The 16,389-nt window shown below is 41.2% G+C and overlaps 1 protein-coding gene across 1 annotated transcript in view; it reads left to right on the top strand.

The window, feature by feature from the left end:
* The window catches only part of LOC120797499 (NACHT and WD repeat domain-containing protein 2), a 43,998-nt gene that overhangs the window by 22,188 nt on the left and 5,421 nt on the right, over positions 1-16,389 (top strand). Inside the window, exons 5-7 of the mRNA XM_040141208.1 lie at positions 9,290-9,493; positions 10,780-10,930; positions 13,150-13,739. Of these exons, the coding sequence (XP_039997142.1) occupies positions 9,290-9,493; positions 10,780-10,930; positions 13,150-13,739 (945 nt within the window). The remainder of the gene's footprint in view (positions 1-9,289; positions 9,494-10,779; positions 10,931-13,149; positions 13,740-16,389) is intronic.

Raw genomic sequence — 16,389 nt, 5'->3', positions numbered from 1 at the left:
ATCTGCAAATCTGCATCGTAATGATTCATTCTAGTTTATTTTCAGTGGAGTGATGCTGCCTCTTTCAAGCCAGTGTCACTCATTCCAGAAATATTATTCTATCAGGTAAAAGTGAATCAGAAACAAAGGAAATTAATCATATTCCACTTCCGTATTCTTAAACTGGTTTTAATCTAATCTAGAAATATGCATTTTCACTGAGGGACTGACATATTATCTGAAGACAGAATATGTACCTCGCTGATACTTTAATTCCAGGTTCCTAACTCATCACTCCTCACAAGCACACACCAGCCTCAGAACAGCAGAGTTTGGGGAGGGACAATAATAAACTCAGCCCCTGACAACCACATTAGATGCAGACTCTGACACCAGCCATTATGTGGAATTACTAAATTTGGGCCAATATGGCCTCATAAAAGTCAAACATGAGTAGTATGCAATCTCTATGACAACTAAAAAAACTCCATCTTCAGATAAGGAGATTTGCTCGAAATCTGAAAAAAAGCTTGTGGATGGACCTGAAGTTAAACTTTTCTTGTCAAAATTAGCATCATATTTCACAGGAAAGCATCAAAAAGAGTGCGCCAAACAACAATAAGAGGAAATGAGCTCAATAAGCACAAGGAATCAATTTACAGTAAAAAGAATATTCTAGAAATACAGTAGGTAGATGGTAGCGGTGTAGCAGAAACATGACATCATCCTCAAAAAGTTCTGCAGAAAAGCAATAAAACAGGCAGCACTGTCGCAGAAACTACTCATATCACCAAGCACGCAATATAGCACACCACCGAATAGAGCCGAGGCAACAGCTGTTAGCACAAGCAAGTAATGTGGCAACTTACCTCAGTGAAGTAAGTCAGGGGTTTCCACTCTTTCGAGCATAATCATCAAAAATATCACGTTTGGCTTGAAATGGCAACTGTAGCCCAGAGGGACTATGACAAACACTTGAAGAGCACAGTCAGGAAAGAGCAGCAGAGGTATGGGTAGTGTGGGTCTAACAGTCATGTTCTTTTAAAGCTGCCTTAAAGCCACATAATCAACCTGTTAGCAGGTGTGCTTCCTTATGAAATGGTATATTAACAGCAGCAGCGCTAGCAGCAAGTGTTTGCAGCAAAGTTAGCAGGTGATGAGCATGGTAGTACAGAGCAGGAAGTAGGCGGGGCACTGACAGCTTGAATAGCCCGCCCTCTCCCAAAAGGTGTGTTGGATATATGTTGCAGCCAGTAGGTTGCGTCATGTGAGTGTAGCAGCATGCATGATTTGTCTGCCTGACCGGCAGGCTATAAAATACCCACTCACACACACACACACACACACACACACACACACACACACACACACACACACACACACACACACATAAATGTATGTATATAAATGTATATATATATATATACATATATACATTTATATATATACATATATACATATATATGTATGTATATATAACGTTATTTTTTCACACCCTTTTCTTCTCAGTACCTTGGTATTGAGCCCTGCACTTTGAAAAGTTGATTGCCTTTAATGTTGGCAGTGTAGGAGCTGTGGAATCTAAAGCCCATTGAGACATTGTATGCGGTATGGGGCTGTACATTATAAGCTCAGTAAGGCTAAGCAGGGCTGAGGTAAAAAGAAGTGACACGGCCTCCCCTCTTGTGCTGCCAGCTCGGTGTTTGGTGCGGTGCTGTACATGCCGCACTGATTTCATTCATTCCCATCAGCTTTGCCGCCCTCTGACCCTGCTGCAATTTCACCATCTTAACCCCAACTGACCCCAAGCGATACCAGACAACACACTGAGGGAAGGTAGACACACAGACTCAGGTAAACCCACCCACACACACACACACACACACGCGCGTCTCTGTTCTTTCTCCCTCCGATTTGCCTTTCTTTCTCTCTCCTGTTTTCAAACACACACCCTCACATACAAACAGAGCGTCTTGACCCGAGGCATTTTCTCTTTCATGAGATTGAGAATCAGCAGGGGTGTACTCTAACGCTGGGTGATACAGACTCTTTACACCCCTCTACACACGCACTCACTCAAGAGACACACACATGCATCTATAGCGCACATCCTCCCCATCTGGCCGGTTAAATCCTTAATGGCATATTCTCGTGGTCCGCTCTCAGTGGTGAATCCAGGATTTTATGCTGAGGAGCTCATAATAGCTCCACAGAATTAAGTCCCATTCAGACGTGTCAGAGCCAGCTGCTGCACTCCCTGCCTGGCTCCCTGTTGTCGCTACACAGGCCAGCCGGCCCCATTTCCAGGACTGGGGAGCTCTGAGCAGCGGCGCCAGTGAGTCCTTTGATCAGGGACTTGGATCCTTGTTTGTGACAGTTCTAGGTTGTCTGGGCCATCCCCGGAGTACTGTTGTTTATTTTTACAGGGTGGTAGGCCTAGATATATATGTAAGGAAGGGGAAAATGTCAGCAGAATTTAGGGTCTTGTCGTTTCCACTACGACATACAGTAGGTTTCAAACGGTGCATGTAAGTTTGTGTGTGTTGTGTGTATATGGTTCAGGAGAAATCCCAGTCTCTCCTGTGCTTTCATTTCGGTCATTTTCTTTCTTCTTCTCTGTCTCTTTCAAACTCATTTGTTGACATGCAAACACAAGCCAGCCTCTACACACCATTATTATCACCTTTGCCCACACAGGTGCCCAACTCAAATGCTGCTGCAGACGTTTCTCCCCGGCTAACAGACACAATCACAAACACACACACACACACACACACACACACACACACACACACACACACACACACACACACACACACAAACCCACATGGCAGTAAGAGGAGATTTTCAAAGAGAAGCTGCTCTGGAGGTCTGCAGCCCACAACAACTGTCACAGAGATCACTGCCGGGATCAGAGAGGAGAAAGGGGATGAAACAGAAGAACAGGGGGAGTGTGCTGTGCTTCTGTCACAGAGAGTAAGAGAGATAAATAGAGGGGGAGGTGGGGAGAAACGGGCAGGATGGGAGATTGAGGTGGGAAGAACAGGTTCCTTGGAAACACTACAGAGGAAACAGAGAAACAGGACTGACATGCGTGGTGTAAGTGTGTTTCTTCCTGCCACAGAGGATCTGTTTGAAACCTGGAAACCTCTTAATACTCTCCTCATTCACCTCCATGAATCATTCAGGGCTGTAAAGTCCCCCTTGTTCTTCAGTATCAAAATGATAGCTGAGCTATCTAGTCTAATCCATATCTCTTTTATGTACAGTAATTCTGGTTTGTAACCTCTACGTAAACGACTCTTCATCTCAACCTTGATATTGGAAAACTATAAAAACAACAAGTTGTTCTTTTTTCTAGTAGGCATGTGTGACCATCAAGATTTACAGTTGTCCTGGTTCATAAAATAGAGTCAGCTGTTATATAACCAGCTTTTTATTGGACATGCCAGTCGTTCTTTATGAGTACGAGTCACTCGCAGCAAGTGTCTTTCAAAGGGCACGGCTGAATACAACAGAGGCAGCAGTGCGGGGTTGTTAAAGAAACACACACAAAGATACACACGTGCACACAAACAAACACCGCGCCGCACCTGAGTGAGGGGGGCTTTTTCTCTAACCTGTCGATGCAATAAAGCTGGTTTCCACGGCGATAGCAGGGGTTGGCATGGTGATGGTGTCATTGACCTGGAGATTAAGCATGAAAATGAGCCAGGACTGGTTTCTTCTTCATCTTCCCTCGCCTCCCCTCTGTTATCCAACAGTCTCAAATTCCCTCATGTTGAAAAACACAAAAACTGGATAAATGCCTCAAGGATGCGAATCGGCAAACAATGCGAAGTCGCGCATCTAGTTTTGCCGCTTTTTTTTTTTTTTTTTTTCCCTGCCTGCTTGGCCATGTAGCAGATTTACTGGATGTGAGAGGATACTGTAGCTATTATTTTCTCTCTTCTTCTCCTCCATTCAGTTAACATGATGTAACTGCTAATGTGATAGCCTGGACGGGCTGGTTGACCTCTCATCCTTGGTGGAAGTCGATACGCATCCCAAGAATTCAGCAAAGGAAACTATTCATACTACTACTAAGCCACTCATTTGATCTAGGCAATCGTACCTGCCTGTAGACTTGTGCAGAGATTTCTGAAATTCAAATGTTGCGTCATAGCCAGTCCGAAGCTTTGCTGCAAAACCATACAACATATGAATTCTAAGCAAGTTTTGACAAATAGTGGTCAAGCTGGAGTCAGCATGCAAACTAAATTCACTTTCTTTAAAACATCTTTTTTAAACGTTAAGGCTGACGTTATTCTGTATTAATATTATAGGCAATAAATCACATGAAAAGACCAAAACCAACACTGTGTTAGTCCATCTCTTAATACATAATGCTTTTCTGACTTCCTTACAGCCCTTTTAGCCCCAAGCCCCAATGTAATTCTTTTTTTGTTTTTATAAAAGCTTCATTAATTTCCTAAAACAGCTGGGCATTGTCATTTTTAGAAAACATTACTCAAACTGGAGTAATTGGGAGTAATCTTAAGGGACCAGTTTCAGCAGTGGATCTCTACACATTTGCCGACCTTGTGAGTTTTTACAGGAGGGTGTACTGTATGCGGGATTGACTGAAAATAAACTTCAGTGCCCATGTTCATTGTAACATGTCACTGAGTGCAAGCTTGTGGCTCACTGATTTGTTTTTAATGGTTTTTGGATAACAATATAGATAGAGTATGGTACAAAGGAATAAGCTACAATATATTAGGCTTTGGCTACACTGAAAATACTTGTTATGTAATTCACCGTTGGGTTTGGTCTTTTCATGTGGTTTGTTTGTTTGATTGGCAGGGCTCAGGTTGCATTGTTTTATGTTTGTAAAAAAGTGTTAGGTACATTGATTTCCTAACTGCAAACAACCAGCATACCAATGCAATTAAAACATACTATATACTATCAATATGTAGCCTGGAATTTGCTTGCAGCTGAGTTAAACACTGCGCTGTGAGTGGGTGTGCATGTCACTGAAAATTAAATATTTCCCTAATCAGAGCATTTGATTCTTTTTCCGTCTGCAGTGCCAAAGCTTATGCAGCACATATCAGAACAGTTGACTGTGTGTTTCATTGACTGATTGACCACGTGAGTGATTGATTTGTTGATTCATACTGTAGCTGCATATAATATCTCAGTCGCCTCTCCAGACTGGCTCATCAGACAAAGTGCACTTAGTCAGAGTATAAAACCCCTTCCAAGGATGAAAAACCAGGGGAGGGAGGCGGGAGGGAGGCAAAGGAGTGCGGCTAAAACTGGAATTGCATTTGGCAACCGTCTGCTTTGTTATTGTCACTTTAGCCTCCTATGTTTCTTGCACCTGCAGCTGCTAAAGTCTAATAAGAACTACTGCAACCCCCGTGTGCCCTCTCAAAAGAGGCAGACACACATACTGTACAGGAACACACATACACAGACGATTGAAGTTGTAGCTTGTCAGCTGCCTGGCTGTAATCCACTTTAGATGGTCTCATTCCAGGCCTGCTCTCTGGCTAAGACAGGGGTGTTAAAACCACCTGGCAAATATTTGGGCATTTTTTACAGATTGGCTTTTGTAAGTCAAGTGGGGGACAGAAGTGACAGTAGATTACACACAAGGGCGGAGTAGTGTGAATGTGTGTGTGCTGATGTGTCCGTGCGCTCATGTGCTGTGTTAGCATTTGAACACCTGATTTTGTCATTTCGATAGGACACACCAGTTGTTTTTATCCAAATCTCTATCTCCTCGCACACACACACGCACGCACACACACACACACACACACACACACACACACACACACCATTCATCCTGCTATATCACCGCTAGGCAAGCTGACAGAGACTTTGTCAGCAACTTGTTCTCCCTGCTCTCTCTCACTCTCACACACGATGTGGCTCTCTCTCTCTCTCTCTCTCTGCATTACTGTAGTTCAGCCCAGTGCCTCTATCCTCTACTGACACATCACTGCAGCACAGTGAGTCATACAGGGCCATCTAAAGCGGGTGGATGAGGCGACCCGTAGGGCAGCCCGGTGGCCTGAGAATCTGTCGTTACAGATTCTTGGAAGATTTAATGTTTCCCTAAACCGTCATGTTACTTGTTTGTAGGCTCTTGTAGCTAAACTAGGTAGATTCTACTTTCGTTTCAAAATGGCAGGATGAAGGTGTTCAATTACCATGAACTTATATACAATGCATTAAATAAAAGCCTTAAAAGCGAATCATTGACTATTCGCTAAACGCCGCCCTCAAACAGTTATTTTCCAATCGCTGCAGTTTTGTCAACCTTTGGATCTGTCGATTTGCTGAAGTGATGTGCTGTGTTAAGATTATGTGAAGAGCCTATAGGAATGTTTCTTTTTGAACCTTTTTGAAACCAAAAACAAAAGAGAAAAAAATCTGCTAGCAACAGTTGTCATTTCAGGCAACAAAATCAACGGTCACCAGCTAAAAATGAGAAGGGGGGGCTCAGCGAATGGTAAATTAAGTAAACATTCATTGACTGAGTTGCTTGAATTGAATACAGAACCATTACGTATTGTATACGCTTCCATGAAGACAAAAAAAAAATACAAACCATTTAGATCAAATTTATCCCAATGAGATCTCATGTTTTCTGTGGGTTCCACATTTCTGGTGAAAAAGCAAACTGAACACCGTCTGTTTCTATATTGGAGAGCAACTGTCAAAAATGAAGCAGTTAAATATTTCTTTTAAAGTACACTGACCTAAAATGTGCACCAGTCACTTGAAGCATTTCGGTCTTGAATCCAGCTTGTGACCTTTCCCATCAATCACAACTGAAGATAGCAAGCACCCTGCCCTACTTATCTATTTAACTCTTTATTTTGGCAGGAAGAGAGCACAAAGTATTATGCACAGGGGGAAACCCAACCTTCTCCCCCTATTTGCTACTTGTTTCTGCCTTTTAACTATGCTCGTCTCTGGTTTTGGTCTTACATTTGCATTTCTTTCTTATTAGGCTTCTTGTTTTGTCGGACAAACACGAAAATTACAGTCACAGGAGAGTTCATTTATTTCTTACCTAGCATAACTACAGAATTTTTACCTACTATTTTATCTTCTTTTGTCTTTGGGCCTTAAACTTTCTTTTAGGTAAAGAACACATACATTTAATACACTGTTTCACTGAATAAGTATGTCAACTAAATGCTTATGTAATAATAGATGGAAAAAAAAGGTGGGTTTGGATCCAAAACACAATAACCAACCTTACAAGTGACACCTCCTCCTCCAAAACAACTGATACCGTACATAGAGACTCTCTCCTAGATCCAGAAGATGCTGTAAAATGAACAACATGTGCGACACGGGCACAAAACTGTGTGAATGTAAATGAATCTAGCAAAGGCATTTGTGGGCTTTGAGAGTAGGCTGTCCTACAGTCCATGCCACATGCCATCATCTGATTCGGCTTGTTCTCTGCATCTGTTCCCACTGCGATTGCCAAGGGAACGAGGAGTCCAACATGGAATGGCTTTGAAGCGCTTTGCCGTGAGCGTACAAATGTAGTTTTCCTGTTCATCGGAGCTCAGTCATTTGGCTTGTCCCTCGCTCGCTCTGCACCTTTGCCCCTTGGCTTCAGCTGCACGTGAAATACAACTCGTGGAGTAAAGATCAGATGGTCATGTAGTGTGGGGTCTCCAGTGATTTTTTTTTTTTTTTCTCTCATTGTCTTTGAATGTGATTGATAGAGCGCATCATGAACCATGACAGGAAACTGCCCTGATCATTTCCAATGATATTGAGTTGGCCGTCAATCAAAAGCGTGTGCGTAGATGCTCAGCGGAGGAACGTTGGAGCTTACAGTAGACATGCCATGGCGAATGGGGAATAATAGTGGAATGAAAAGTCCACCATTTAATACTATGATGCTTAATTATGCAGCTACTGTGCTGAGTGTTCTGGTTTGTGACTAAGGGGATTGTGGAGAGAGATGGTTGGCATTGGCTTTGGTATGTAAGACTGATGATGATGGTGACGATGATGAAGGCAGTGATTGTGATGATCTTATGTTATAGCACGAAAAGCACACTTAAATCACATTTCACAGTCTGCTATTCTCACAATTAAACATACCTGTCTTTAATTAATGCATTAATTTATTTTCATTTAAAACAGACCCATCCGTTCTATATATGAAGCAAATCTGCTCATTTTCTTAATACTACTGATTACCGAGCATTAGGAGATTTGGCCGATGCTCTGGATTTTACGTAACAGTGTGCGATTCCAACATTCACTGTAAAGCAGCAGAACAAATCTTCCTTTTCTTACTGAAGGCAGTGATTGATGAGTAGAGACTGGTATTGAACCTCAGTGTTTTTTTTTGTAACGACCAGAATGTCTCCATAGCCCCAGATAAGTACCAAGCGCATTGAGCATCTGGTTACATTTGTAATCCTGTTTACTTATTGTTTGATAAGATATTTCCTAATATAAATCATAATTTTATCAATTTTAAACTAATTTGCAGTTTGTTAAGGCCTGTGTGTGTATAGACAACTTGTGCGGGAGATGACAGCAATGCTGTCAGTGAGACAGAGGGATGAACACCTTTGCTTAAGTGGCTGTCAGAGAGTAAAAGGGCACAAAGTGAGTCCTACTTTATTATTTTATATCTTAAACTTCAGACATTCACAATTAAGATCAAACTTTTGGTGATGCTGGTAAACCAGTATATGTTAGTGGGTTAACAACACTGGGTGGGCATAGATGGTACTTTCAAATCAGTTTCTTCCTCTTTGTTTTGTTCTTCTTAACATCAGTTCACTTTTAAAACACTAACAGCGGCATTTTCCTTTATTCCCTTTCTCTTATTCCTCATATCAAAATTGTGAAGTGAGATGACTTTACCCCTTACTCACCTTTCCTTAGCTTTAATTGTTCAACATTTTGCAACATAAACTGTACATTGTACATACTGTATGTGGCTGTGGTGCAAAGCGATTCCCATCCAAGACAGAGCTGTCAGTATGCACCGCAGTGCACACGGTATGGGGACAGTGGGGGCAGCTACGTCCCTGATCTCACAAACTGGCTGCTAGACGTCCTAACAGCACCACAGTTGCGCCTGTGGCTTTGAAATTGCCTTAAATAAGTTGCACTGCGTGCATCAATGACTCCACCATTCACCCTGCGCCAATGAGCCATAAAATAGAGCCCTAAAACAGTTTGAAAGATCATGATGATACACATTTCCTGTCCCTCTCTCTCACCTTCTCTGCCCTCTACCTTTTCTACCCCCCCCCCCCCCCAGGGTCTGGTGGGAGAAAAGTACGGCAGCATCCGAGTACCGGGGGAAGTGGAGTCAGCAGAGTTTGAGATGATCTTGGATGCAGCTGTGGAGGCAGGGCTGGACACACACATCCTGGAAGAGTGGTACTGCAGGGATGAAAACTCTGTGCCACCCGCATACTACCTCAAACCCAAAGCCCAAATGCTTAAGAACTACCAGAACTCTGTAAGTCCAACTAACCTGCTATATGAGACACTTTTTAATACCAGTAGTGGCAGAAAAGGGACTTGTTCGTGGTTATTGGTTTTCCTGATGCGTTACTTTACCTATATGGACGTCATAACTTCACTTACCGGAGGTTTTAACAGAGCTGAAAATGGATTCTTGTCCTTGAGCTCTGTGGTTCATGAATTTACTTCTGCTTGGGGAACATGTTCTATGCACATACAGAAAAGAAAACCAGCTTTGTTTTTTGAGTTTCTGGGCAAAGGTTTTTTGTCTCAGGCAGTTCTTGAGACCTTTGGAAGTCTTGTGCTTTAATGTTCGCCAAATAAGGGGGAAAAAAGTTTTAGTATACTTGCAAGAGATCTCATAAAAGTGACTTAAGAGAAATTCTGTCAGCCCAGTTACTGTTACATAAAACTGTTTAGTTTCTGCGTTCCACCTTCTTATCAGAATTTTATAGAGGTGATATAATATCTGGCTGCATTTTCTTAAAAACTGCATGATATTGTTGCCTTGGGTTTCACTTAAGTCATAAAAACTATATGTTGTTGGCTAGCTAGCACTTTAACACACTTCAGGAAGCCTGTAAACTTGTGTATATTTTTACCAGTTGATTAAAAAAGATGTTTTCTGTCTACATATGGCTTGGTGCACACTAGAGGATTTTCATATCCTAAAAGATTTAAAAAATGTGGGAGACCACAGACGTCACGACAGATTTAACTGATTGTTAATATTTAAAACATAGGAACGCACAGAGCAGGCGTTTATACCAAATGAGTGGCGATTCCGGGGACTTGGGATCTCAGAGAAACTTGTATGATCAAATGTGACTTCAGAGCAAAATAAACATGGAGGGCGGACCGTCTTCGTCAGCTGGTTGCAATTGTGTGTGCTATGTTTTACACCGAAAAACAAAATACGAGAAAACAAACAGCGTACGAAGTCATGGCTAACAAGATAGAATCGGCAAGGCTAATAGAGTACATTTTGCAGCATGAGCCGGAGACTCCGATTCAGTAGGTAACATTAAGATTATGTCTGTAGACCCCTCACACTACAGGATCAAATCTGCCCAATTGTCTTCTAGTTGGGGGGCAGCATAAGCAGTCAGTCTAAATTTGTGTTTTTTACATCAGACACAGGACAAGATCTCATTTGCTACTGTGTGTATCTGCACAGTACGTACAAAAGCAGGGATGACAGCGTTCGCTCTGTACGTGATGAGAGTCGTCCGTCTTACTGTAAAGTCAGACTGTCCTCTCCCTGCCCGCTGTCCTGCTTAGATGGAGTCAAGCAGCGCAGCCAAGACCAAGAACGACAAGGCCTGGAGGAATGTGTCGGAGGAGATCAAGAGGATCTTCCGAACGGCGGTGCTGCAGCTTCAAGAGAAGGGGACCATGAAGAGCGCTCAGGCCAAGAAATTCCTTTGCTCTGGTTAGTTTCCAGTCTACTTTTTCTTTCTTTGTCATCTTTTCATGTCATATCTTAAATAATATTTTCTTTTCTAGTTAAAACTTGTCCTACTCTCTATTGGGTAGCTCACTTCTGTCTTTCCATGGTTTTTATTCTGATTTTTACGTTGAAAAAAATTATTTGACCTTTAATTTGATGACACAAATTTCAGGCCCTTCATCATATCGGGTTTTTCCTTAGATAAACCATAAGTTGATTAATCAATAAGTCAACAGACAGAAAATTATTTTGTGACAATTTTGATGGTTGTTCAAGTATATGTTTGAACCAGAAATGGCACAAACTCACTCATTTTAGCTTTAAGCAGTTTAGCGAAGGGCTTTGAGTATTGGATAGTTGTTCCGACAAAACAAGGTATTAAAATACGTCAACTTATAGTTCGGGAAATTATCATGGACATTTTATTATATTTACATTACATTTACATTTCGAACATTTTGTCAACCAAATAATTCGTCGAGAAAATAACCAACAGATTTATCAATAATGAAAATAACCGTTAGTTTTAGCCCTTAGTTATTACAATAGGTTCAATTGGTGAAAGGGATATGCAGTCAGCTAATTTCTCCAAGATATTCCAATAAATCATTCTTTTTCATATACAGTGGTACTGCATGAGAGTGTACAGTATAGGTGAACTTTTACATGCCAAGGTTTCCCACAGTGTCTTATGGCGGAGCCAGGCCATCTAGCCTTAAGTAAAGGAAGCATTTGCTAACATTAGAAAAAAATAATGATTTTTTTTGAAAATGTAACATTTACCTTCAGTGGGGAAAGTCGAGCGGCAAAGGTCGTCTTTTTGATGAGTGAGGCTGTTGAAATTGATAACAAGGGATGATGTGCAATCAGGATCTGTCAGACTCAGCTCGGCAGATGACAGTGACTGATCGATCACATTGTATGTTCCGCCCAAGGTAATTATTCCAAGCAGCACATTACATTCTCAGGAAAAAAACAAACAAACATTCTTTCTAAAGAAAATTACTTCATGACTTTTCAAGACCACGCTTCCCCATTTTTATTAATTACTTATGTCACTCTGCTTTTTAATGTTATAGTGTATTTTCAGTGATTTATCCGGCTAATTATTCACAATTGGCCCATGAACGTGGTTCCTTGAAATAACTCAGAAGGTGCTAATTATTCTTAAAATGGCATTTCGGAGCTCTCTTATTACGATCAAACATCAAAACAGAGAATCCAGAACAAAAACAAGACAGTTACTCTCAGTTTTTTTCATACCTCTGCTAGTGTAAAAGGTAACACCAAAAGTTACAGGTACAACTCTCTGACATTGGATCATGTCCTCCCCATGTTTTTTTTTTCACCCCATAAGGCTGATCCAATATACTGCATATCAGTTCTTGTCTGTAAAAATACTTTTCTTTTGGGAATCGCCCAGTTATTCATGAATTGTTTGGACAGCCCTGAACTAATCTTTCAAGACATCTCGTCTTCCATTCTCGGTCTGTCATCGTGGGAGATGATCTGAGCAATATACTAACAGGATCTGATGGCAAGTGCATGGCTCTTTTTTCATAGACTAGGCACAGCTTGTAGCCTTTTTACATGGTAGACATAAAGAATAATACAAATCTAATTAGGTAATTTCCATTCAACTTTTATAATTATGCATGAAAAGGAAGAACCTCTTTTGTGTCAGGAAACTGCAGTTTTTATGCACTTTAATTGAGCACGCTGGGCTTCAAGCGATGCTTGATTGTACTGAATAGAGGAAGTTGTGCCTTCTCATGGACCTCCCAACTTTCCTTTCACACTTTTTTTTTCTCCTCTCCCACCTAATTAGCAGGCTACCAAAACTACACAGGAGATGCTGGCAGAAGTTCAGTCAGCTTTGTGGGGGAGCCTGTGATACAGTTCAGTAGCTCTGGCTTATGTGATTTTATCAACCCTGTTTCTTCTTAAATAAGGCTCAAGAGAAATCTATCTAATCGGAGGGTAAAGGCTTCTAAAATCTGTTCAGCTTTGCTCCTGAATGAAATCTAAATCCTGCATCTGTTAGACTTTTATCTTTGCTGGTTGCACATTACAATCCAGTGGTGGCCTTTATCAGCTGCTTAGAAATATGATAGAATTAGTCCATTTATAAATTTTTCAAAAATTAGAAGTTAATTTTTTCACCTAAAATATAACAAAGTTGTATTTTTCTCATACTTCAGCTCTGGAAGACGAATTAGACTTTGCCCTTGGAAAACAAACTCCTGCCTTTCTCAGGAAATGTGTCTGCTACATTCGCAAGATCTCCAACTTTGACCGCTTCGCCAAACTCCCTGACATGGCCCGATACATGGATATCGTGGTAAGCGGCGACCGTATCATGCGCAACCAGGAAGCCTACGAACGCCTATTGAAGGTACGGGACGAATTCATCCCAACAGTCGTTGCTGCCTCCAACCTCCGCGTCTATTCTTCTGTCACTCACTGCGATATGAAGCTGGGCTACTCCCAAGAAGTGGAGAGCCACTATGTGGAAGGTTTGTGTAAACAATTCTATGAGGACATGGTGGATATCATCCAGGCCACAGTCCAGCAGAACTTTGACACAGAGACTGACCCGCTGTACGATGAGATCCTCCAGCACCTGTCTCTCTGTAAAACCTACGCAGCACTCTACGAGTACAAGGCCGAGTCATTGGATTACCTGCAGGAGTATCTTTTGCCATCCAAGGGGAGCAGAATGAGCCCTTTGGTGGTGTACGGCGGACCTTGCACTGGAAAGACACTGCTGCTGTCTGAAGTGGCCAAACAGGTGAGACATGAGCAAGAGATAATGTGAAAACTTTGGTGAAATTATGGTGTTATCTTTCTGCTTTTGTGTAATTCCCCCCCCCCACACACACACACACACACTTCAGCCGGCTCTCGCAGGGTGTTCACGCTTCTGCTCGTCTGTCAGGATGATCCGAGCATGTGTCCATCTTTGTACAACAGAGCATGAGACGGTGTGCAACTGCTCATCTCGTCTCATCAAACGCTTGCTTGGTCATCTGTGTGTGCGCCAAGAGAAAGACCATCGCCATGCACGTCTCAAATTTCCTGTCAAGCCATGCAAGTGTGTGTGTGTGTGTGTGTGTCAAGGTGCATGTCTGCCCACATCTGCATATGACTTTATTGGCGTCGGTTTGCTTTTTTAAACATTTGGGTGTGAACATCTGTAGAGATTTCTGTAAAGTACGCGTACATCTGTCTCTTAATTTTTGCGCACGCCCATGTTTGTGTGTGGATATTTGTTTGTGCACATGTGACATATTCTGTTCCCTCTGTGGCTTTGTGTGTGCCATCTGGCTGTCCAACTACATTAAGATCACACCGAAGCCAAGATTACACATCAGATGCCCACATTTCCAACCCTCCTTTCCAACCTTTGTAATATATGTCACATTAATAAATAAAATTAAATAAATAAATAAAAAGAATGAAGCGCCATTCGAACCATCCAAGTTCAGTGTATAGTAGTTTTATAAAATGTTACAAGGTACAATAACACCAAGAAATCAGGCAGAACAAACAACGATAAACATGATTTAAGCCTAAACCTAAAAAATAAAAATTACAGGGGGAGGCAAACAAGAAATTTGAAAATGAGAGTTAAATTACGTAAAGGAAGTCGTGGCATAAAGGTTTACACTTCAGGCCAGCAACAGTAAAGGTGCATACACACAGACAGAGCAGAGCTTAGTGAGAGAGGAGAGGAGTGAGGGAAGAGAAACATGCTCAAGGATGGAGGTGGTCAAAGCACTGTTGTAAGAAAATATATTTTATCACAGTAATGAATGATCTATAAAATTCTCCCTATAAACCATCATTTCCATCCTTCATTTCCGCTGGTACCGCTACAAATACTTTTCATTTCAGCGCAACAGCAACACGTTTTTAGTTGCTGTCAGGGGAGCGGGGCTGCTTTCTTAGAGCCTGTCCTGTTTTTTGTGGCATGACATTTGTTCTTTCATGTTTTCAATGCCAGGTGGATGTTTCAAAAGCTTCCTTGTTACGTGTTGACAGCCACACTGTGTTCTCAAGTGAAAGCGAGTTTTTGTAAATAGAAAAGAGAAAATCTGCTTTCTGGAGTCTTTAGAAAGGTTTTAGAAATGCACAGAAAGGTAGATATCTGTTTTATCCATTCAAAATTGATTAATATTTCTCACACTTAAAAAGAAAATGGCGGTTATGACTAAACATACTAACTAACTGACTAACAACTGACTTATCAACTAAAAAGCATTTCTGAACACTCACTGCCCACAGCGATAACCTGACTGATTAATCACACAACCGTATTGTGAGTGGGCCGTGTCTTATCTGTTTTTTTAAACTGTCCACCTCATCATTTGTTGAAAAGCTGAAGGAAAAAGCCAATACTTTATACAAGGATTTCTTCCCTGTCTATGTTTTAACCTGCCTCCACAGGCGTAAAGCTGCAGTTTAAGTCAGATCATCAATGCTTATCTGAGGTTAGTAAAACAATTGCGGTTTTCTGTGTCCAGAGTGTGATTCACACTTAGCCTGTTTGGTTTGATTCATCTGACCCGTGGACCCACACTGGGTCTGCAAGAAAATACAGGTCTCTGTCCTCCTCTGAGAGGCCTGAGCTGTGGTTTGTTTGTCGTGAGAATGCAACACAGGCCAATTACAACGTATGTGAAACAAATATGTGTAAATTCATAAGCTAAAAATTGATAAATTCATCTTTATTATTATTTTTTTTAAATAGCAGCCATTTCCCACACTATGTAGTACCACAGGATTTTATGTCCTTTGGTTGTTTCCAGTGTTTATAACGAAGGAAAGCCAGTTGTATAAGGTACAAAGAATAAGTCTAACGAAAAAGTAAAGTGTGCAAATCTAGATAACTATAATTTGCACACATAAAAATGACCTGTGAAACCTGTGTGATTGAAGATAATGGCCATATTAACAGTTTGCAACATCACATTCTAAGTTAATTGATTACAAACAAGACCTTCATGAAAGTAATGGCAATTCAAAACAATATTAATAAAATTGGTTATTCCAAAGAGTTGATATCTGTGCTGCCAGATACTGATGCCAGATTAAGGCGCTTTTTTGAGCATGTCTGGTGTGAGATCGTCATATGCCGCTGGTCTGTGCTGGATTGGACTGAAAGATAGTGTGCATGCATGTAGTAATGAGTGAGACGGCATGTGTATATCAGAACCTAAATTAAAAACTGAGACTGAAATTGCCTGCTATTATTTGGAGCAACAGAGGTGTATAATGTTGCACTTTTTTTGTTTGTTTTTTAGTAGGCGAGCATACAAAGGGAAAGTGGGGTTGGTAAAGTAGATAGAAGTAAGAATATGGTCGAAGATTTAACACATTGAGTATATATCTTGTGTTTCATTTACATAATTTTACCAATTTTGAGTTAGCTGAACATA

The sequence above is a fragment of the Xiphias gladius genome, chromosome 12 (genome assembly GCF_016859285.1).
Source record: "Xiphias gladius isolate SHS-SW01 ecotype Sanya breed wild chromosome 12, ASM1685928v1, whole genome shotgun sequence".
In the NCBI taxonomy this organism is placed as follows: Eukaryota; Metazoa; Chordata; class Actinopteri; order Istiophoriformes; family Xiphiidae; genus Xiphias; species Xiphias gladius.
The sequence above is the reverse complement of the archived record's forward strand: the minus strand, read 5'-3'. Positions and strand labels throughout refer to the sequence as shown.